Raw genomic sequence first — 22,264 nt, forward strand, 5'->3', positions numbered from 1 at the left:
GTCTGTCTGGCTGCTTATTTTCTCTGCACTGCTGCTTCTGAGAAGTCATATGATTAACAAAATCTGACATCTGCTACATTGTTTCAAGAGTCAGAACCAGAGAACAGAGAGGGATAAAGAAATCCTGCTTTCAACAGCAATTACATCAGCACCTAACCTTACAACCCTTTAAGATGTGAAATGGATTGTTTATTGGAAAGTTGCTCAGAGCATGGCAGACCCCAGTTATACCCATAAACACATTTACTAAAAGCAAATATTCAGCGTACACAATGAGATAAACACTCACGCTACTAACAGAAACAATCTGACAGATTCCATTCCTATGTACAGAGATAAGCAATGAACTGTACTGTACTGTCCAATGGAAGTAATATGGCTACTTCCACCTATGGTGCCTATAGTAACAGTGGTATAATAGTCTCTGGGAAGGGAGTGTGACTGTGGGATAGCAGGTATAGTAGGGAGAGATGTGTCTATAGTAACAGTGGTATAATAGTCTCTGGGAAGGGAGTGTGACTGTGGGATAGCAGGTATAGTAGGGAGAGATGGTGCCTATAGTAACAGTGGATAATAGTCTCTGGGAAGGGAGTGTGACTGTGGGATAACAGGTATAGTAGGGAGAGATGGTGCCTATAGTAACAGTGGATAATAGTCTCTGGGAAGGGAGTGTGACTGTGGGATAACAGGTATAGTAGGGAGAGATGGTGCCTATAGTAACAGTGGATAATAGTCTCTGGGAAGGGAGTGTGACTGTGGGATAGCAGGTATAGTAGGGAGAGATGGTGTCTATAGTAACAGTGGATAATAGTCTCTGGGAAGGGAGTGTGACTGTGGGATAACAGGTATAGTAGGGAGAGATGGTGCCTATAGTAACAGTGGATAATAGTCTCTGGGAAGGGAGTGTGACTGTGGGATAGCAGGTATAGTAGGGAGAGATGGTGTCTATAGTAACAGTGGATAATAGTCTCTGGGAAGGGAGTGTGACTGTGGGATAGCAGGTATAGTAGGGAGAGATGGTGTCTATAGTAACAGTGGTATAATAGTCTCTGGGAAGGGAGTGTGACTGTGGGATAGCAGGTATAGTAGGGAGCAGGGCCGCCATCAGAAATCACGGGGCCCCGCACAACAAAATTTTCGGGGCCCCCCTCACGACACCTCCCTAACCATGCCCCTAACCTCGCCCTCACCTTAACCACGCCCCCTCACCACAAAGGTCATATTCACAAACCGTATGGTAGCCCTGCAGTATGGGGCCCAGGGGCCCTGCAGTATGGGGCCCAGGGGCCCTGCAGTATGGGGCCCAGGGGCCCTGCAGTATGGGGCCCAGGGGCCCTGCAGTATGGGGCCCAGCAGTATGAGGCCCAGGGGCCCTGCAGTATGGGGCTCAAGGGCCCTGCAGTATGGGGCCCAGCAGTATGGGGCTATGGGGCCCAGCAGTATGGGGCTATGGGGCCCTGCAGTGTGGGGCTATGGGGCCCTGCAGTATGGGGCTATGGGGCCCTGCAGTATGGGGCTATGGGGCCCTGCAGTATGGGGCCCAGGGGCCCTGCAGTATGGGGCCCAGGGGCCCTGCAGTATGGGGCCCAGGGGCCCTGCAGTATGGGGCCCAGGGGCCCTGCAGTATGGGGCCCAGGGGCCCTGCAGTATGGGGCCCAGGGGCCCTGCAGTATGGGGCCCAGGGGCCCTGCAGTATGGGGCCCAGGGGCCCTGCAGTATGGGGCTCAGGGGCCCTGCAGTATGGGGCTCAGGGGCCCTGCAGTTCAGGGGCTACATTGGTGGCTCAGGGGCTACATTGGTGGCTCAGGGGCTACATTGGTGGCTCAGGGGCTACATTGGTGGCTCAGGGGACTTACCTGCTTGTGCTGGCGTCTTCTTCTTCCTCCAGGAGGGTCTTCTTCGTCGTCTTCACCGTCCGTTCGCTGTCTCCAGGAAGCACGTCCTCCTCCAGCGACGTCCTCAATCTTCTGACTGTAGGCGGCAGGCGGCGACGGCTTAAATAGAGTTGCGCCCGTGCGTACTGACGTCACGCGTACGCACGGGACGCAGCTCTGTGGGGAAAAATGCAGGGCAGAGTCAGGTCGCGGCCGGGCCCCCTGGAAGCGGGGAAATCCACCGGGCCCGGGAGGACTGTCCCCCCAGTGACCCCCTGATGGCGGCCCTGGTAGGGAGAGATGGTGTCTATAGTAACAGTGGGGATAATAGTCTCTGGGAAGGGAGTGTGACTGTGGGATAGCAGGTATAGTAGGGAGAGATGGTGTCTATAGTAACAGTGGATTATAGTCTCTGGGAAGGGAGTGTGACTGTGGGATAGCAGGTATAGTAGGGAGAGATGGTGTCTATAGTAACAGTGGGGATAATAGTCTCTGGGAAGGGAGTGTGACTGTGGGATAGCAGGTATAGTAGGGAGAGATGGTGTCTATAGTAACAGTGGGATAATAGTCTCTGGGAAGGGAGTGTGACTGTGGGATAGCAGGTATAGTAGGGAGAGATGGTGTCTATAGTAACAGTGGGGATAATAGTCTCTGGGAAGGGAGTGTGACTGTGGGATAGCAGGTATAGTAGGGAGAGATGGTGTCTATAGTAACAGTGGGATAATAGTCTCTGGGAAGGGAGTGTGACTGTGGGATAGCAGGTATAGTAGGGAGAGATGGTGTCTATAGTAACAGTGGTATAATAGTCTCTGGGAAGGGAGTGTGACTGTGGGATAGCAGGTATAGTAGGGAGAGATGGTGTCTATAGTAACAGTGGGGATAATAGTCTCTGGGAAGGGAGTGTGACTGTGGGATAGCAGGTATAGTAGGGAGAGATGGTGTCTATAGTAACAGTGGTATAATAGTCTCTGGGAAGGGAGTGTGACTGTGGGATAGCAGGTATAGTAGGGAGAGATGGTGTCTATAGTAACAGTGGGGATAATAGTCTCTGGGAAGGGAGTGTGACTGTGGGATAGCAGGTATAGTAGGGAGAGATGGTGTCTATAGTAACAGTGGGATAATAGTCTCTGGGAAGGGAGTGTGACTGTGGGATAGCAGGTATAGTAGGGAGAGATGGTGTCTATAGTAACAGTGGTATAATAGTCTCTGGGAAGGGAGTGTGACTGTGGGATAGCAGGTATAGTAGGGAGAGATGGTGCCTATAGTAACAGTGGTATAATAGTCTCTGGGAAGGGAGTGTGACTGTGGGATAGCAGGTATAGTAGGGAGAGATGGTGTCTATAGTAACAGTGGGGATAATAGTCTCTGGGAAGGGAGTGTGACTGTGGGATAGCAGGTATAGTAGGGAGAGATGGTGTCTATAGTAACAGTGGTATAATAGTCTCTGGGAAGGGAGTGTGACTGTGGGATAGCAGGTATAGTAGGGAGAGATGGTGTCTATAGTAACAGTGGGGATAATAGTCTCTGGGAAGGGAGTGTGACTGTGGGATAGCAGGTATAGTAGGGAGAGATGGTGTCTATAGTAACAGTGGGATAATAGTCTCTGGGAAGGGAGTGTGACTGTGGGATAGCAGGTATAGTAGGGAGAGATGGTGTCTATAGTAACAGTGGTATAATAGTCTCTGGGAAGGGAGTGTGACTGTGGGATAGCAGGTATAGTAGGGAGAGATGGTGCCTATAGTAACAGTGGTATAATAGTCTCTGGGAAGGGAGTGTGACTGTGGGATAGCAGGTATAGTAGGGAGAGATGGTGCCTATAGTAACAGTGGTATAATAGTCTCTGGGAAGGGAGTGTGACTGTGGGATAGCAGGTATAGTAGGGAGAGATGGTGTCTATAGTAACAGTGGTATAATGGTCTCTGGGAAGGGAGTGTGACTGTGGGATAGCAGGTATAGTAGGGAGAGATGGTGCCTATAGTAACAGTGGTATAATAGTCTCTGGGAAGGGAGTGTGACTGTGGGATAGCAGGTATAGTAGGGAGAGATGGTGCCTATAGTAACAGTGGTATAATAGTCTCTGGGAAGGGAGTGTGACTGTGGGATAGCAGGTATAGTAGGGAGAGATGGTGTCTATAGTAACAGTGGTATAATAGTCTCTGGGAAGGGAGTGTGACTGTGGGATAGCAGGTATAGTAGGGAGAGATGGTGCCTATAGTAACAGTGGTATAATAGTCTCTGGGAAGGGAGTGTGACTGTGGGATAGCAGGTATAGTAGGGAGAGATGGTGTCTATAGTAACAGTGGATAATAGTCTCTGGGAAGGGAGTGTGACTGTGGGATAGCAGGTATAGTAGGGAGAGATGGTGTCTATAGTAACAGTGGGGATAATAGTCTCTGGGAAGGGAGTGTGACTGTGGGATAGCAGGTATAGTAGGGAGAGATGGTGTCTATAGTAACAGTGGGATAATAGTCTCTGGGAAGGGAGTGTGACTGTGGGATAGCAGGTATAGTAGGGAGAGATGGTGTCTATAGTAACAGTGGTATAATAGTCTCTGGGAAGGGAGTGTGACTGTGGGATAGCAGGTATAGTAGGGAGAGATGGTGCCTATAGTAACAGTGGTATAATAGTCTCTGGGAAGGGAGTGTGACTGTGGGATAGCAGGTATAGTAGGGAGAGATGGTGTCTATAGTAACAGTGGGGATAATAGTCTCTGGGAAGGGAGTGTGACTGTGGGATAGCAGGTATAGTAGGGAGAGATGGTGTCTATAGTAACAGTGGTATAATAGTCTCTGGGAAGGGAGTGTGACTGTGGGATAGCAGGTATAGTAGGGAGAGATGGTGTCTATAGTAACAGTGGGGATAATAGTCTCTGGGAAGGGAGTGTGACTGTGGGATAGCAGGTATAGTAGGGAGAGATGGTGTCTATAGTAACAGTGGGATAATAGTCTCTGGGAAGGGAGTGTGACTGTGGGATAGCAGGTATAGTAGGGAGAGATGGTGTCTATAGTAACAGTGGTATAATAGTCTCTGGGAAGGGAGTGTGACTGTGGGATAGCAGGTATAGTAGGGAGAGATGGTGCCTATAGTAACAGTGGTATAATAGTCTCTGGGAAGGGAGTGTGACTGTGGGATAGCAGGTATAGTAGGGAGAGATGGTGCCTATAGTAACAGTGGTATAATAGTCTCTGGGAAGGGAGTGTGACTGTGGGATAGCAGGTATAGTAGGTAGGGATGTAGCGAACGTCGGAAAAAAAGTTCGCGAACATATTCGCGAACTTGCGCAAAAACGCGAGCGGTTCGCGAACGGTTCGCGAACCCCATAGACTTCAATGGGAAGGCGAACTTTAACATCTAGAAAAGACATTTCTGGCCAGAAAAATGATTTTAAAGTTGTTTAAAGGGTGCAACGACCTGGACAGTGGCAAGCCAGAGGGGGATCAAGGGCAAAAATGTAAAAAATCTGCCTGTGTGTGCTTGGAAGAGATAGTGTAGGGGGAGAGCTGTTAGTGATTTCAGGGACAGATGATAGTAAGTTTGCTGGCTAGTAATCTGCTTGATACTGCTCTGTATTGGAGGGACAGAAGTCTGCAGGGATTTGAGGGACATTTTAGCTTAGGTAGCTTTGCTGGCTAGTAATCTACTGTTCTCTTTAAACAACTGCCATACGTTGACCTTGTAGGCATTGTTTGCCCAGTTTTTTTGGACGCAGCCACTGAAGCACAGTTGCCAGAAAAAATATGCCATATAAATGCTGAAAATAGTCATTTTTCGCCATACGTTGACCTTGTAGACATTGTTTGCCCAGTTTTTTTGGACGCAGCCACTGAAGCACAGTTGCCAGAAAAATTATGCCATATAAATGCTGAAAATATAAATTTTTTTGGTTGCAGCCACTGAAGCACAGAGGCCAGAAAAATTATGCCATATAAATGCAGAAAATATGCATTTTTTTGGTCGCAGCCACTGAAGCACAGTTGACAGAAAAATTATGCCATATAAATGCTGAAAATATAAACTTTTTTGGTTGCAGCCACTGAAGCACAGAGGCCAGAAAAATTATGCCATATAAATGCAGAAAACATGCATTTTTTTGGTCGCAGCCACTGAAGCACAGTTGACAGAAAAATTATGCCATATAAATGCTGAAAATATAAATTTTTTTGGTTGCAGCCACTGAAGCACAGAGGCCAGAAAAATTATGCCATATAAATGCAGAAAATATGCATTTTTTTGGTCGCAGCCACTGAAGCACAGTTGCCAGAAAAAATATGCCATATAAATGCTGAAAATAGTCATTTTTTGCCATATACGTTGAGTCAACGTATGGCAAAAAATGACTATTTTCAGCATTTATATGGCATATTTTTTCTGGCCTCTGTGCTTCAGTGGCTGCGGCCAAAAAAACTGGGCAAACAATGCCTACAAGGTCAACGTCGTTGACCTTGTAGGCATTGTTTGCCCAGTTTTTTTTGGCCGCAGCCACTGAAGCACAGAGGCCAGAAAAAATATGCCATATAAATGCTGAAAATAGTCATTTTTTTGGTCGCAGCCACTGAAGCACAGTTGCCAGAAAAATTATGCCATATAAATGCTGAAAACATAAATTTTTTTGGTTGCAGCCACTGAAGCACAGAGGCCAGAAAAATTATGCCATATAAATGCAGAAAATATGCATTTTTTTGGTTGCAGCCACTGAAGCACAGAGGCCAGAAAAATTATGCCATATAAATGCAGAAAATATGCATTTTTTGGATGCAGCCACTGAAGCACAGTTGCCAGAAAAAATATGCCATATAAATGCTGAAAATAGTCATTTTTTGCCATACGTTGACCTTGTAGACATTGTTTGCCCAGTTTTTTTGGTTGCAGCCACTGAAGCACAGAGGCCAGAAAAATTATGCCATATAAATGCTGAAAACATAAATTTTTTTGGTTGCAGCCACTGAAGCACAGAGGCCAGAAAAATTATGCCATATAAATGCAGAAAATATGCATTTTTTGGTTGCAGCCACTGAAGCACAGAGGCCAGAAAAATTATGCCATATAAATGCAGAAAATATGCATTTTTTTGGATGCAGCCACTGAAGCACAGTTGCCAGAAAAAATATGCCATATAAATGCTGAAAATAGTCATTTTTTGCCATACGTTGACCTTGTAGACATTGTTTGCCCAGTTTTTTTGGTTGCAGCCACTGAAGCACAGAGGCCAGAAAAAATTAAACCAGTAGGGTTTGCACCCTAGTTTGTAACGGTGGCGGAGGGAGGAGGAGGACGCTAAAGGACAGCTGTGTGTGGAGTCATGAGGCTTGAAGAGAAGGACAGCTGCATAGAAGTCAGAACAAGTCTTCCGGCGTGCAGTAACCCTCCGAGATCCACCCCTCATTCATTTTAATAAAGGTCAGGTAATCGACACTTTTGTGACCTAGGCGAGTTCTCTTCTCAGTTACAATCCCTCCTGCTGCACTGAAGGTCCTTTCTGAGAGCACACTTGAGGCTGGGCAAGACAAGAGGTTCATGGCAAATTGTGACAGCTCTGGCCACAGATCAAGCCTGCGCACCCAGTAGTCCAGGGGTTCATCGCTCCTCAGAGTGTCGATATCTGCAGTTAATGCCAGGTAGTCCGCTACCTGCCGGTCGAGGCGTTCTTTGAGGGTGGATCCAGAAGGGTTGTGGCGCTGCCTTGGACAGAAAAACATTTGCATGTCTGACGTTACAGACTGGCCAAAGGGCTTTGTCCTTGCAGGTGTGCTCGTGGCAGGATTACTGGCACCTCTGCCCCTGGAATGTTGATGAGTTCCTGAAGTGACATCACCCTTAAAAGCATTGTACAACATGTTTTGCAGGCTGGTTTGTAAATGCCGCATCTTTTCGGACTTGTGGTATGTTGGTAACATTTCTGACACTTTATGCTTGTACCGAGGGTCTAGTAGCGTTGCGACCCAGTACAGGTCCTTCTCCTTAAGCCTCTTGATACGGGGGTCCTTCAACAGGCATGACAGCATGAAAGACCCCATTCTCACAAGGTTGGATGCAGAGCTATCCATCTCCGCTTCCTCATTATCAAGGACTGCATCATCCACGGTCTCCTCCCCCCAGCCACGTACAAGACCAGGGGTCCCCAAAAGGTCACCACTAGCCCCCTGGGAAGCCTGCTCCTGTTGGTCCTCCTCCTCCTCCTCCACAAAGCCACCTTCCTCCTCTGACTCCACTTCTGGCACCTCTCCCTGCGTTGCAGCAGGTGCCTGGGTTCGTTCTGGTGATTCCGACCAGAAATCGTGCGCTTCCAGCTCCTCGTCACGCTGGTCTACAGCCTCATCTGTCACTCGTCGCACGGCACGCTCCAGGAAGAAAGCGAAGGGTATTAGGTCGCTGATGGTGCCTTCGGTGCGACTGACCATATTTGTCACCTCTTCAAAAGGTCGCATGAGCCTGCAGGCATCGCGCATAAGCACCCAGTAACGGGGGAAAAAAATCCCCAGCTGTGCAGATCCAGTCCTACCACCCAGTTCAAAAAGGTACTCGTTGACGGCCCTTTGTTGTTGCAGCAGACGTTCCAACATAAGGAGCGTTGAATTCCAGCGAGTCTGGCTGTCAGAAATCAAACGCCTGACTGGCATGTTGTAGCGCTGCTGAATGTCAGCAAGGCGTGCCATGGCTGTGTAGGAACGTCTGAAATGGGCCGACACCTTTCTGGACTGGGTGAGAACGTCCTGGAATCCTGGGTACTTGGAGACAAAACGTTGGACTATTAAATTTAACACATGTGCCATGCAGGGCACATGTGTTAAATTGCCTAGTCTCAACGCTGCCAACAGATTGCTTCCATTGTCACACACCACTTTTCCGATCTGCAGTTGGTGTGGGGTCAGCCACCGATCGGCCTGTGACTGCAGAGATGACAGGAGTACAGATCCGGTATGGTTTTTGCTTTCCAGGCACGTCATCCCCAAGACAGCGTGACAACGGCGTACCTGGCACGTCGAATAGCCTAGGGGGAGCTGGGGGTGCACAGGTGTGGAGGAGGAGAAGGAGGACCCAGCAGCAGAGTAAGAAGAAGAAGAAGACGAGGTAGAGAGCGATGGAGGAGTAGAGGTGGTGGCAGAACCGCGTGCAATCCGTGGCGGTGACACCAACTCCACTGTTGTTGTTGAGCTACCCATTCCCTGCTTCCCAGCCATTACCAAGTTCACCCAGTGGGCAGTGTAGGTGACATACCTGCCCTGACCATGCTTGGAGGACCATGCGTCAGTAGTCATATGGACCTTTGGCCCAACACTAAGTGACAGAGATGCGGTAACTTGGCTCTGCACATGTTGGTACAGGTGTGGTATTCCCTTTTTAGAAAAAAAATTGCGGCTGGGTACCTTCCACTGCGGTGTCCCAATTGCTACAAATTTGCGGAAGGCCTCAGAGTCCACCAGCTGGTATGGTAAAAGCTGGCGGGCTAAGAGTGCAGACAAGCCAGCTGTCAGACGCCGGGCAAGGGGGTGACAGTCAGACATTGGCTTCTTACGCTCAAACATGGCCTTCACAGAAACTTGGCTGGTGGCAGATGACTGGGAATGGGAACAGGTGGTCAAGGTGGAAGGCGGAGTGGAGGGTGGTTCAGACGGGTCAAGGAGAGCAGAGGTAGAGCAGTAAGATGCTGGACCAGAAGGAGTGTGGCTTTTAGTTTGCCTGTTGCCTTTGAGGTGTTGCTCCCAAAGTGCTTTGTGCTTGCCGCTCATGTGCCTTCGCATAGAAGTTGTACCTATGTGGCTGTTGGGCTTACCAAGGCTCAGTTTCTGACTGCACTCATTGCAAATTACAATGCTTTTGTCAGAGGCACACACATTAAAAAAATCCCACACTGCTGACTTTTTGGAAGTGTGCGATCTGGCGGTAACAGTAGAAGTTGGCGGAGTTGGCGGTATTGGCGGCAATGGCGGGTGCGTTGGCCGGCTGAACACAGGTGCCGATACATGTTGTTGCCCTGCTGATCCCTGCGGGCTGTCCTCCCTGCTTCTTCTAAGTCTTATTCTCCTACTGCCTCTCTGACTCTCCGTCTCTCCATCTGAACTACCCTCCTCTTGCTCTCTTCTACTAGGCACCCACAAAACATCAATCTCCTCATCATCATTCTCCTCAGATGCATCAATTTCTTCTGACACATCACAGAAGGAAGCAGCAGCGGGGACCTCCTCCTCATCACTCATTATGTCCATCTCTATCGTGTTCTCTGCCAGAATTAAATCTGGTGTAAGGTCCTCATCTCCTTCATCTTCTTCTGGCAATAATGGTTGCGCATTACTCAGTTCAAGAAACTCATTGGAAAATAACTCCTCTGACCCCAGTGAAGAAGGGGCACCGGTGGTGGAGGAAGTGTTACGTGGGGTGGCCATAGCAGTGGAGGATGAGGAGGATGTTGTGGTAAAGTTAGAAACGGTAGAGGATGGGGTGTGCTGTGTAAGCCAGTCAACTACCTCTTCAGCATTTTGGGAGTTCAGGGTCATTGGCTTTTTAAAACTGGGCAATTTGCTAGGGCCACAGGATTGCATAGCAGCACGGCCCCTAGCACGGCCTCTGCGTGGCGGCCTGCCTTTGCCTGGCATTATTTTTAAAAAAACAACAACAACAACAAAAACTCAGTTGGTTTTTCTGGAAACGATAATACACACAGCTAGATGGCGGGTTGAAGAAAACACTGTGCAAATAATGCCTACAAAGTCAACGTATACACTACTACAGCGGTGGATACGGATTACGTAAAATATATGAATGCTGCTTGAAAAAAAGTAACTCAAGTGGTTTTTCTAGAGACGATAATATTATCAATATTTAGACAAAATGTGAACAAGGTCACACAGCTCGATGGCGGGTTGAAGAAAACAGTGTGCAAATAATGCCTACAAGGTCAACGTATACACTACTACAGCGGTGGATACGGATTACGTAAAATATCTGAATGCTGCTTGAAAAAAAGTAACTCAAGTGGTTTTTCTAGAGACGATAATATTATCAATATTTAGACAAAATGTGAACAAGGTCACACAGCTCGATGGCGGGTTGAAGAAAACAGTGTGCAAATAATGCCTACAAGGTCAACGTATACACTACTACAGCGGTGGATACGGATTACGTAAAATATCTGAATGCTGCTTGAAAAAAAGTAACTCAAGTGGTTTTTCTAGAGACGATAATATTATCAATATTTAGACAAAATGTGAACAAGCTCACACAGCTCGATGGCGGGTTGAAGAAAACAGTGTGCAAATAATGCCTACAAGGTCAACGTATACACTACTACAGCGGTGGATACGGATTACGTAAAATATATGAATGCTGCTTGAAAAAAGTGACTCCGGTGTTTTTTCTGGAGACGGTAATATTATGGATATTTAGACAGAATGGGAACAAGGTCACACAGCTCGATGGCGGGTTGAAGAAAACAGTGTGCAAATAATGCCTACAAGGCCAACGTATACACTACTACAGCGGTGGATACGGATTACGTAAAATATATGAATGCTGCTTGAAAAAAGTGACTCCGGTGTTTTTTCTGGAGACGGTAATATTATGGATATTTAGACAGAATGGGAACAAGGTCACACAGCTCGATGGCGGGTTGAAGAAAACAGTGTGCAAATAATGCCTACAAGGTCAACGTATACACTACTACAGCGGTGGATACGGATTACGTAAAATATATGAATGCTGCTTGAAAAAAAGTAACTCAAGTGGTTTTTCTAGAGACGATAATATTATCAATATTTAGACAAAATGTGAACAAGCTCACACAGCTCGATGGCGGGTTGAAGAAAACACTGTGCAAATAATGCCTACAAGGCCAACGTATACACTACTACAGCGGTGGATACGGATTACGTAAAATATATGAATGCTGCTTGAAAAAAGTGACTCCGGTGTTTTTTCTGGAGACGGTAATATTATGGATATTTAGACAGAATGGGAACAAGGTCACACAGCTCGATGGCGGGTTGAAGAAAACAGTGTGCAAATAATGCCTACAAGGTCAACGTATACACTACTACAGCGGTGGATACGGATTACGTAAAATATATGAATGCTGCTTGAAAAAAAGTAACTCAAGTGGTTTTTCTAGAGACGATAATATTATCAATATTTAGACAAAATGTGAACAAGCTCACACAGCTCGATGGCGGGTTGAAGAAAACAGTGTGCAAATAATGCCTACAAGGCCAACGTATACACTACTACAGCGGTGGATACGGATTACGTAAAATATATGAATGCTGCTTGAAAAAAGTGACTCCGGTGTTTTTTCTGGAGACGGTAATATTATGGATATTTAGACAGAATGGGAACAAGGTCACACAGCTCGATGGCGGGTTGAAGAAAACAGTGTGCAAATAATGCCTACAAGGCCAACGTATACACTACTACAGCGGTGGATACGGATTACGTAAAATATATGAATGCTGCTTGAAAAAAGTGACTCCGGTGTTTTTTCTGGAGACGGTAATATTATGGATATTTAGACAGAATGGGAACAAGGTCACACAGCTCGATGGCGGGTTGAAGAAAACAGTGTGCAAATAATGCCTACAAGGTCAACGTATACACTACTACAGCGGTGGATACGGATTACGTAAAATATATGAATGCTGCTTGAAAAAAAGTAACTCAAGTGGTTTTTCTAGAGACGATAATATTATCAATATTTAGACAAAATGTGAACAAGCTCACACAGCTCGATGGCGGGTTGAAGAAAACAGTGTGCAAATAATGCCTACAAGGCCAACGTATACACTACTACAGCGGTGGATACGGATTACGTAAAATATATGAATGCTGCTTGAAAAAAGTGACTCCGGTGTTTTTTCTGGAGACGGTAATATTATGGATATTTAGACAGAATGGGAACAAGGTCACACAGCTCGATGGCGGGTTGAAGAAAACAGTGTGCAAATAATGCCTACAAGGTCAACGTATACACTACTACAGCGGTGGATACGGATTACGTAAAATATATGAATGCTGCTTGAAAAAAAGTAACTCAAGTGGTTTTTCTAGAGACGATAATATTATCAATATTTAGACAAAATGTGAACAAGCTCACACAGCTCGATGGCGGGTTGAAGAAAACAGTGTGCAAATAATGCCTACAAGGCCAACGTATACACTACTACAGCGGTGGATACGGATTACGTAAAATATATGAATGCTGCTTGAAAAAAGTGACTCCGGTGTTTTTTCTGGAGACGGTAATATTATGGATATTTAGACAGAATGGGAACAAGGTCACACAGCTCGATGGCGGGTTGAAGAAAACAGTGTGCAAATAATGCCTACAAGGCCAACGTATACACTACTACAGCGGTGGATACGGATTACGTAAAATATATGAATGCTGCTTGAAAAAAGTGACTCCGGTGTTTTTTCTGGAGACGGTAATATTATGGATATTTAGACAGAATGGGAACAAGGTCACACAGCTCGATGGCGGGTTGAAGAAAACAGTGTGCAAATAATGCCTACAAGGCCAACGTATACACTACTACAGCGGTGGATACGGATTACGTAAAATATATTATGGCTGCTTGAAAAAAGTGACTCCGGTGTTTTTTTCTGGAGACGGTAATATTATGGATATTTAGACAGAATGGGAACAAGGTCACACAGCTCGATGGCGGGTTGAAGAAAACAGTGTGCAAATAATGCCTACAGGGCAAATAATGCCTAAAAGGTCAACTTATACACTACTACAGCGGTAGTAAAATAAAAAAAGTAAAATAAAAAAAAAATGAATATTAAAAAAAAAAATTAAAGTTGGTGCTGCTGAACTACTAGGAGCAGCAGATTAGCACACCAGTCCCACTCCCCAACACTGCTAGACTAATAGCACTGGGCTCTTATAGTAGTAGTAGTAGTAGTAGTAGTAGTAAAACAACAAAAAAATAAATAAAAGCAGTCCTTACAAGGACTACTGTTATTGCAGCAGTCAGCAGATGAGATCAGAAGCAGGACAGCTGCCCACTGCAGCTACATACAGAGCACTGCAGTAGAAGGTAGATTACTAGCCAGCAAAGCTACCTAAGCTTAAATGTCCCTCAAACCCCTGCAGACTTCTGTCCCTCCAATAACAGAGCAGTATCAAAACGATTACTAGCCAGCAAACTTTCAACTGTCCCTGAAATCACTAACAGGCAGCAGCTCTCTCCCTACACTATCTCTTCAGCACACACAGGCAGAGTGAAAAAACGCTGCAGGGCTTCGGTTTTTATAGGGAAGGGGAGTGGTCCAGGGAGAGCTTCCTGATTGGCTGCCATGTACCTGCTGGTCTGGGGTGAGAGGGCAAAAAAAAGCGCCAACAATGGCGAACCCAAAATGGCGAACGTCGCGCGACGTTCGCGAACTTCCGGCGAGCGCGAACACCCGATGTTCGCGCGAACAAGTTCGCCGGCGAACAGTTCGCGACATCTCTAATAGTAGGGAGAGATGGTGTCTATAGTAACAGTGGTATAATGGTCTCTGGGAAGGGAGTGTGACTGTGGGATAGCAGGTATAGTAGGGAGAGATGGTGCCTATAGTAACAGTGGTATAATAGTCTCTGGGAAGGGAGTGTGACTGTGGGATAGCAGGTATAGTAGGGAGAGATGGTGCCTATAGTAACAGTGGTATAATAGTCTCTGGGAAGGGAGTGTGACTGTGGGATAGCAGGTATAGTAGGGAGAGGATGGTGTCTATAGTAACAGTGGTATAATAGTCTCTGGGAAGGGAGTGTGACTGTGGGATAGCAGGTATAGTAGGGAGAGATGGTGCTATAGTAACAGTGGTATAATAGTCTCTGGGAAGGGAGTGTGACTGTGGGATAGCAGGTATAGTAGGGAGAGATGGTGTCTATAGTAACAGTGGATAATAGTCTCTGGGAAGGGAGTGTGACTGTGGGATAGCAGGTATAGTAGGGAGAGATGGTGCCTATAGTAACAGTGGTATAATAGTCTCTGGGAAGGGAGTGTGACTGTGGGATAGCAGGTATAGTAGGGAGAGATGGTGTCTATAGTAACAGTGGATAATAGTCTCTGGGAAGGGAGTGTGACTGTGGGATAGCAGGTATAGTAGGGAGAGATGGTGTCTATAGTAACAGTGGATAATAGTCTCTGGGAAGGGAGTGTGACTGTGGGATAGCAGGTATAGTAGGGAGAGATGGTGTCTATAGTAACAGTGGATAATAGTCTCTGGGAAGGGAGTGTGACTGTGGGATAGCAGGTATAGTAGGGAGAGATGGTGTCTATAGTAACAGTGGATAATAGTCTCTGGGAAGGGAGTGTGACTGTGGGATAGCAGGGTAGGAGATGGTGCTATAGTAAGGGATAAGTTGGAAGGAGGGATGGGATAGCCGTATAGTAGGAGAGATGGTGTCTATAGTAACAGTGGATAATAGTCTCTGGGAAGGGAGTGTGACTGTGGGATAGCAGGTATAGTAGGGAGAGATGGTGTCTTATAGTAACAGTGGATAATAGTCTCTGGGAAGGGAGTGTGACTGTGGGATAGCAGGTATAGTAGGGAGAGATGGTGTCTATAGTAACAGTGGATAATAGTCTCTGGGAAGGGAGTGTGACTGTGGGATAGCAGGTATTAGTAGGGAGAGATGGTGTCTATAGTAACAGTGGATAATAGTCTCTGGGAAGGGAGTGTGACTGTGGGATAGCAGGTATAGTAGGGAGAGATGGTGTCTATAGTAACAGTGGATAATAGTCTCTGGGAAGGGAGTGTGACTGTGGATAGCAGGTATAGTAGGGAGAGATGGTGCCTATAGTAACAGTGGATAATAGTCTCTGGGAAGGGAGTGTGACTGTGGGATAGCAGGTATAGTAGGGAGAGATGGTGTCTATAGTAACAGTGGATAATAGTCTCTGGGAAGGGAGTGTGACTGTGGAATAGCAGGTATAGTAGGGAGAGATGGTGTCTATAGTAACAGTGGATAATAGTCTCTGGGAAGGGAGTGTGACTGTGGGATAGCAGGTATAGTAGGGAGAGATGGTGCCTATAGTAACAGTGGATAATAGTCTCTGGGAAGGGAGTGTGACTGTGGATAGCAGGTATAGTAGGGAGAGATGGTCGCTCTATAGTAACAGTGGGATTAATAGTCTTCTGGGAAGGGAGAGTGTGTACTGTGGGGATAGGCCAGGTATAGTCAGAGGAGAGGATGGTGCCTACTAGTACACAGTGGATAAATAGTCTCAGGGAAGGGAGGTGGACTGTGGGAATAGCAGCGTATACGTAGGGAGGAGATGCGTGCCTTTAGTAACAGTAGATAATAGGTCCTCTGGGAAGGGAGGTGACTGTGGAAATAGTCAGGATAGTAGGGAGATGGGCCTATAGTAAACAGGCAGATAATAGTCTCTGGGGAAGGGAGTGGGGACTGTTGGGATAGCAGGTATAGTAAGGGAGAGGATGGTGCCTCTTATAGTAACATGGGATAATAAGTTCTCGTGGGAGGGGAGTGTGACGGTGGGATAGCAGGATAGTAGGGAGAGATGGTGCCTATAAGTAACAGTGGATAATAGTCTCTGGGAAGGGAAGTGTGACTGTGGGATAGCAGTATATAGTAGAGTGGGATAATAGTCTCTGGGAAGGGAGTGTGACTGTGGGATAGCAGGTATAGTAGGAGAGATGGTGCCTATAGTAACAGTGGATAATAGTCTCTGGGAAGGGAGTGTGACTGTGGGATAGCAGGTATAGTAGGGAGAGATGGTGCTATAGTAACAGTGGATAATAGTCTCTGGAAGGGAGTGTGACTGTGGGATAGCAGGTATAGTAGGAGAGATGGTGCCTATAGTAACAGTGGATAAATAGTCTCTGGGAAGGGAGTGTGACTGTGGGATACAGGTATAGTAGGAGAGGATGGTGCTATAGTAACAGTGGGATAATAGTCTCTGGGAAGGGAGTGTGACTGTGGGATAGCAGGTATAGTAGGGAGAGATGGTGCCTATAGTAACAGTGGATAATAGTCTCTGGGAGGGAGTGTGACTGTGGGATAGCAGGTATAGTAGGGAGAGATGGTGCCTATAGTAACAGTGGATAATAGTCTCTGGGAAGGGAGTGTGACTTGTGGGATAGCAGGTATAGTAGGGAGAGATGGTGCCTATAGTAACAGTGGATAATAGTCTCTGGGAAGGGAGTGTGACTTGGGAAGCAGGGTATATAGTGGAGAGAGTTGTCTATAGTAACAGTGGATAATAGTCTCTGGGAAGGAGTGTGAGATAGCAGGTATAGTAGGGAGAGATGGTGTCTATAGTAACAGTGGATTAATAGTCTCTGGTATGGGAGTGTGACTGTGGGATAGCAGGTATAGTAGGGAGAGATGGTGCCTATAGTAACAGTGGATAATAGTCTCTGGAAAGGGGAGTGTGACTGTGGATAGCAGGATTAGTAGGGAGAGATGGTGCCTATAGTAACAGTGGATAATAGTCCCTGGGAAGGGAGTGTGACTGTGGGATAGCAGTAGTAGGGAGAGATGGTGTCTATAGTAACAGTGGGATAATAGTCTCTGGGGAAGGGAGTGTGACTGTGGGGATAACAGGTATAGTAGGGAGATGCTTGCCTATAGTAACAGTGGGATAATAGTCTCTGGGAAGGGAGTGTGAACTGTGGGATAGCAGGTATAGTAGGGAGAGATGGTGCCTATAGTAACAGTGAGATAATAGTCTCTGGGAAGGGAGTGTGGACTGTGGGATAGCAGGTATAGTAGGGAGAGATGGTGCCTATAGTAACAGTGGGATAATAGTCTCTGGGAAGGGAGTGTGACTGTAGGAATAGCAGGTATAGTAGGGAGAGATGGTGCCTATAGTAACAGTGGGATAATAGTCTCTGGGAAGGGAGTGTGACTGTGGGATAGCAGGTATAGTAGGGAGAGATGGTGCCTATAGTAACAGTGGATAATAGTCTCTGGGAAGGGAGTGTGACTGTGGGATAGCAGGTATAGTAGGGAGAGATGGTGCCTATAGTAACAGTGGATAATAGTCTCTGGGAAGGGAGTGTGACTGTGGATAGCAGGTATAGTAGGGGAGATGGTGCCTATAGTAACAGTGGGATAATAGTCTCTGGGAAGGGAAGTGTTGACTGTGGGATAGCAGGTGATAGTAGGAGGGGAGATGGTGGCCTATAGTAACAGTGGGATAATAGTCTCTGGGTAAGGGGGTGTGACTGTGGGATAGCAGGTATAGTAGGGAGAGGATGGGTGCCTATAGTAACCAGTCGGAAATAGTCCTCTGGGAAGGGAGTGTGACTGTGGGATAGCAGGTTATTGTAGGGAGCAGATCGGTGCCTATAGTAACAGTGGGATAATAGTCCTCTGGGAAGGGTGTGTGACTGTGGGATAGCAGGTATAGCTAGGGAGAGATGGGTCGCCATATAGTAACAGTGGGATAATAGTCTCTGGGAAGGCGGAGTGTGAACTGTGGGATAGCAGGTATAGTGTAGGGAGAGATGGTGTCTATAGTAACAGTGGATAATAGTGCTCTGGGGAAGGGAGTGTGTACTGTGGGATAGCCAGGATAGTACGTGGGAAGAGATGGTGCTTATAGTAACAGTGGATAATAGTCTCTGGGAAGGAGTGTGACTGTGGGATAGCAGGTATTAGTAGGGAGAGATGGTGCCTATAGTAACAGTGGGATAATAGTTCTCTGGGAAGGGAGGTGTGGACTGTAGCAGTATAGTAGGGGGGTTACAGTGGGATAATAGTCTCTGGGAAGGAGTGTGACTGTGGGATAGCAGGTATAGTAGGAGAGATGGTGTCTATAGTAACAGTGGATAATAGGTCTCTGGGAAGGGAGGGTGACTGTGGAATAGCAGGTATAGTAGGGAGATGGTGCATATATTAGTAACAGTGGATAATAGTCTTCTGGGAAGGAGTGTGACTGTGGGATAGCAGGTATAGTAGGGAGAGATGGTGTCTATAGTAACAGTGGGATAATAGTCTCTGGGAAGGGAGTGTGACTGTGGGATAGCAGGTATAGTAGGGAGAGATGGTGGTCTATAGTAACAGTGGATAATAGTTCTCTGGAATGGAGTGTGACTGTAGAATAGCAGGTATAGTAGGGAGAGATGGCTGCCTATAGTAACAGTGGGATAATTAGTCTCTGGGAAGGGAGTGTGACTGTGGATAGCAGGTATAGTTAGGAAGAGATGGTGCCTATAGTAACAGTGGATAATAGTCTCTGGGAAGGGAGTGTGACTGTGGGGATAGCAGGTATAGTAGGGAGAGATGGTGCCTATAGTAACAGTAGATAATAGTCTCTGGGAAAGGAGGGTGACTGTGGAATAGCAGGTATAGTAGGGAGATTGGTGCCTATAGTAACAGTGGATAATAGTCTCTGGGAAGGGAGTGTGACTGTTGGGAAAGCAGGTATAGTAGGGAGAGATGGTGCCTTAGTAACAGTGGGATAATAGTCTTCTGGGAAGGGAGTGTGACTGTGGGATAGCAGGTATAGTAGGGAGAGATGGTGCCCTATAGTAACAGTGGATAATAGTTCTCTGGGAAGGGAGTGTCACTGTGGGATAGCAGGTATAGTAGGGAGAGATGGTGCCTATAGTAACAGTGGGATAATAGTCTCTGGGAAGGGAGTGTGACTGTGGATAGCAGTATAGTAGGGAGAGATGGTTGTCTATAGTAACAGTGGATAATAGTCTCTGGGAAGGGAGTGTGACTGTGGGATAGCAGGTATAGTAGGGAGAGATGGTGCCTATAGTAACAGTGGATAATAGTCTCTGGGAAGGGAGTGTGACTGTGGATAGCAGGTATAGTAGGGAGAGATGGTGCCTATAGTAACAGTGGGATAATAGTCTCTGGGAAGGGAGTGTGACTGTGGGATAGCAGGTTATAGTAGGGAGAGATGGTGCCTATAGTAACAGTGGATAATAGTCTCTGGTGACTGTGGGATAGCAGGTATAGTAGGGAGAGATGGTGTCTATAGTAACAGTGGATAATAGTCTCTGGGAAGGGAGTGTGACTGTGGGATAGCAGGTATAGTAGGGAGAGATGGTGTCTATAGTAACAGTGGATAATAGTCTCTGGGAAGGGAGCTGTGACTGTGGGATAACAGGTATAGTAGGGAGATGGTGCCTATAGTAACAGTGGATAATAGTCTCTGGGAAGGGAGTGTGACTGTGGGATAGCAGGTATAGTAGGGAGAGATGGTGTCTATAGTAACAGTGGGATAATAGTCTCTGGGAAGGGAGTGTGACTGTGGGATAGCAGGTATAGTAGGGAGAGATGGTGTCTATAGTAACAGTGGATAATAGTCTCTGGGAAGGGAGTGTGACTGTAGAATAGCAGGTATAGTAGGGAGAGATGGTGTCTATAGTAAACAGTGGATAATAGTCTCTGGAAGGGAGTGTGACTGTGGCGATAGCAGCGTATAGTAGGGAGAGATGGTTGTCTATAGTAACAGTGGATAATAGTCTCTGGGAAGGGAGTGTGACTGTGGGAATAACAGGTATAGTAGGGAGATGGTGCTATAGTAACAGTGGGATAATAGTCTCTGGGAAGGGAGTGTGACTGTGGGATAGCAGGTATAGTAGGGAGAGATGGTGTCTATAGTAACAGTGGATAATAGTCTCTGGGAAGGGAGTGTGACTGAGGGATAGCAGGTATAGTAGATAGTGCCTATACAGGGTCGGACTGGGGGGCCCGGGGCCCACCGGGACTCCAGTCCAGGGCCCCCCTACAGGCCCCCGTCCCCCTGCTGCAACGCGCCGTGCGGCGCCCTTCAGTGTGCATGCGCACACGGTGGCACCCTCTGTGTGTACGCGCGCACGGCGCTGCGTCTGCACGCATGCGCACACTGCGCATCGACGAAGATTTTTTTTTTTATTTCAAAAAACAAGATATCTGTTGAGGGGGCCTGGCCCGGCGGGGGCCCACGAGGGTCGGGGCCCACCGGGTTTTTTCCCGGTGTCCCGCCGGGCCAGTCCGACACTGTGCCTATAGTAGTAGTAGTGGTACATGACAGTGTATGTGCTGTACCAGCGGTTGGCAGGGAAAGGTATAACACACTCTAGTTGAAGCTGAGGATTAATATTACTTTAGGCTGAGGTGGAATCTGCACTGGATATGAGAGGTGACTCACTCTGCACGGCTGAGAAGCCTTTAAGGAATCTTTGGAATGCTGAAAAAATGTTGACATGCCATTAGATATGAATGTGTTTATGAAGCCTGAAAAATGTTTTTAATAAAATCACATTTTATTATATATATAAAATAATATTTAAAGGGAAACTCCACCCCAAAATTTGCCTAATGAAAACAAACATAATTATAGTCAGTTAAGCCAAATACATTCATTCCTCTTTCTCACTGGTTGTTAAATGATTTATTAATGTAACTGCTGTTGAAAGCAGCATCTGTAGGTCTCTTGCTTTCCTTGGCACTGTTGGTTCTGACTACTGAAACAACACAGCAGAACTAGAACTAAAAAAGAGAAAGTGACAGACAGACACGACAGTTACACCAGTTAGAATGAGGAATGAATAGATATTGGGAAGTTGTATCAGGAGTCAGAGGCAGCAGTGCAGAGAAAGGGACAGACACAATGACAGTTACACAGAACTATAAACCCAGTGAGAATGAGGAATGAATGGATATTGGGAAGTTGTATCAGGAGTCAGAACCAGCAGTGCAGAGAAGAGAAAGGGACAGACACAATGACAGTTACACAGAACTATAAACCCAGTGAGAATGAGGAATGAATGGATATTGGGAAGTTGTATCAGGAGTCAGAGGCAGCAGTGCAGAGAAGAGAAAGGGACAGACACAATGACAGTTACACAGAACTATAAACCCAGTGAGAATGAGGAATGAATGGATATTGGGAAGTTGTATCAGGAGTCAGAGGCAGCAGTGCAGAGAAAGGGACAGACACAATGACAGTTACACAGAACTATAAACCCAGTGAGAATGAGGAATGAATGGATATTGGGAAGTTGTATCAGGAGTCAGAGGCAGCAGTGCAGAGAATGAGGAATGAATGGATATTGGGAAGTTGCTTATATTTTCTATTATTATCTGGGTGAAGTTCCCCTTTAATACTATTGCACATGTCCTTGCTGGCCTCAGGTGAAAGTGGACAACCAATATGATTTCCAGGACATGGCTAGTGTGGTGGCCATGGCCAAGACCTACGTGACCACCGAGCCATTCGTTGACTCCAAGTACGACATCCGGATCCAGAAAATCGGGAACAACTACAAAGCCTACATGTAAGTGAGAGGAGTAAGAAACGACATGGCAGCTCCCACCCAGGGCAACTATAGAGGGGCTACAGTTGGCCCTCATTACGAGAGCATTCATTTTTAGCACTGTTAAGTACATCAGGGCCCATATGTTCCACTATGATGAAATATGGGAGGGGCCCAATTTTTTGTTT

General features: G+C 46.6%; 1 protein-coding gene across 2 annotated transcripts in view; it reads left to right on the forward strand.

The window, feature by feature from the left end:
• Positions 1–22,264, forward strand: part of syn3.L (synapsin III L homeolog) — a 174,404-nt gene that overhangs the window by 143,064 nt on the left and 9,076 nt on the right. For both annotated transcript variants that reach the window (XM_018240835.2, NM_001085735.1), the window contains 1 exon segment: positions 21,955–22,097. In XM_018240835.2, coding sequence (XP_018096324.1) covers positions 21,955–22,097 — 143 coding nt within the window.

Source organism: Xenopus laevis, chromosome 3L (genome assembly GCF_017654675.1).
Source record: "Xenopus laevis strain J_2021 chromosome 3L, Xenopus_laevis_v10.1, whole genome shotgun sequence".
NCBI lineage: Eukaryota > Metazoa > Chordata > Amphibia > Anura > Pipidae > Xenopus > Xenopus laevis.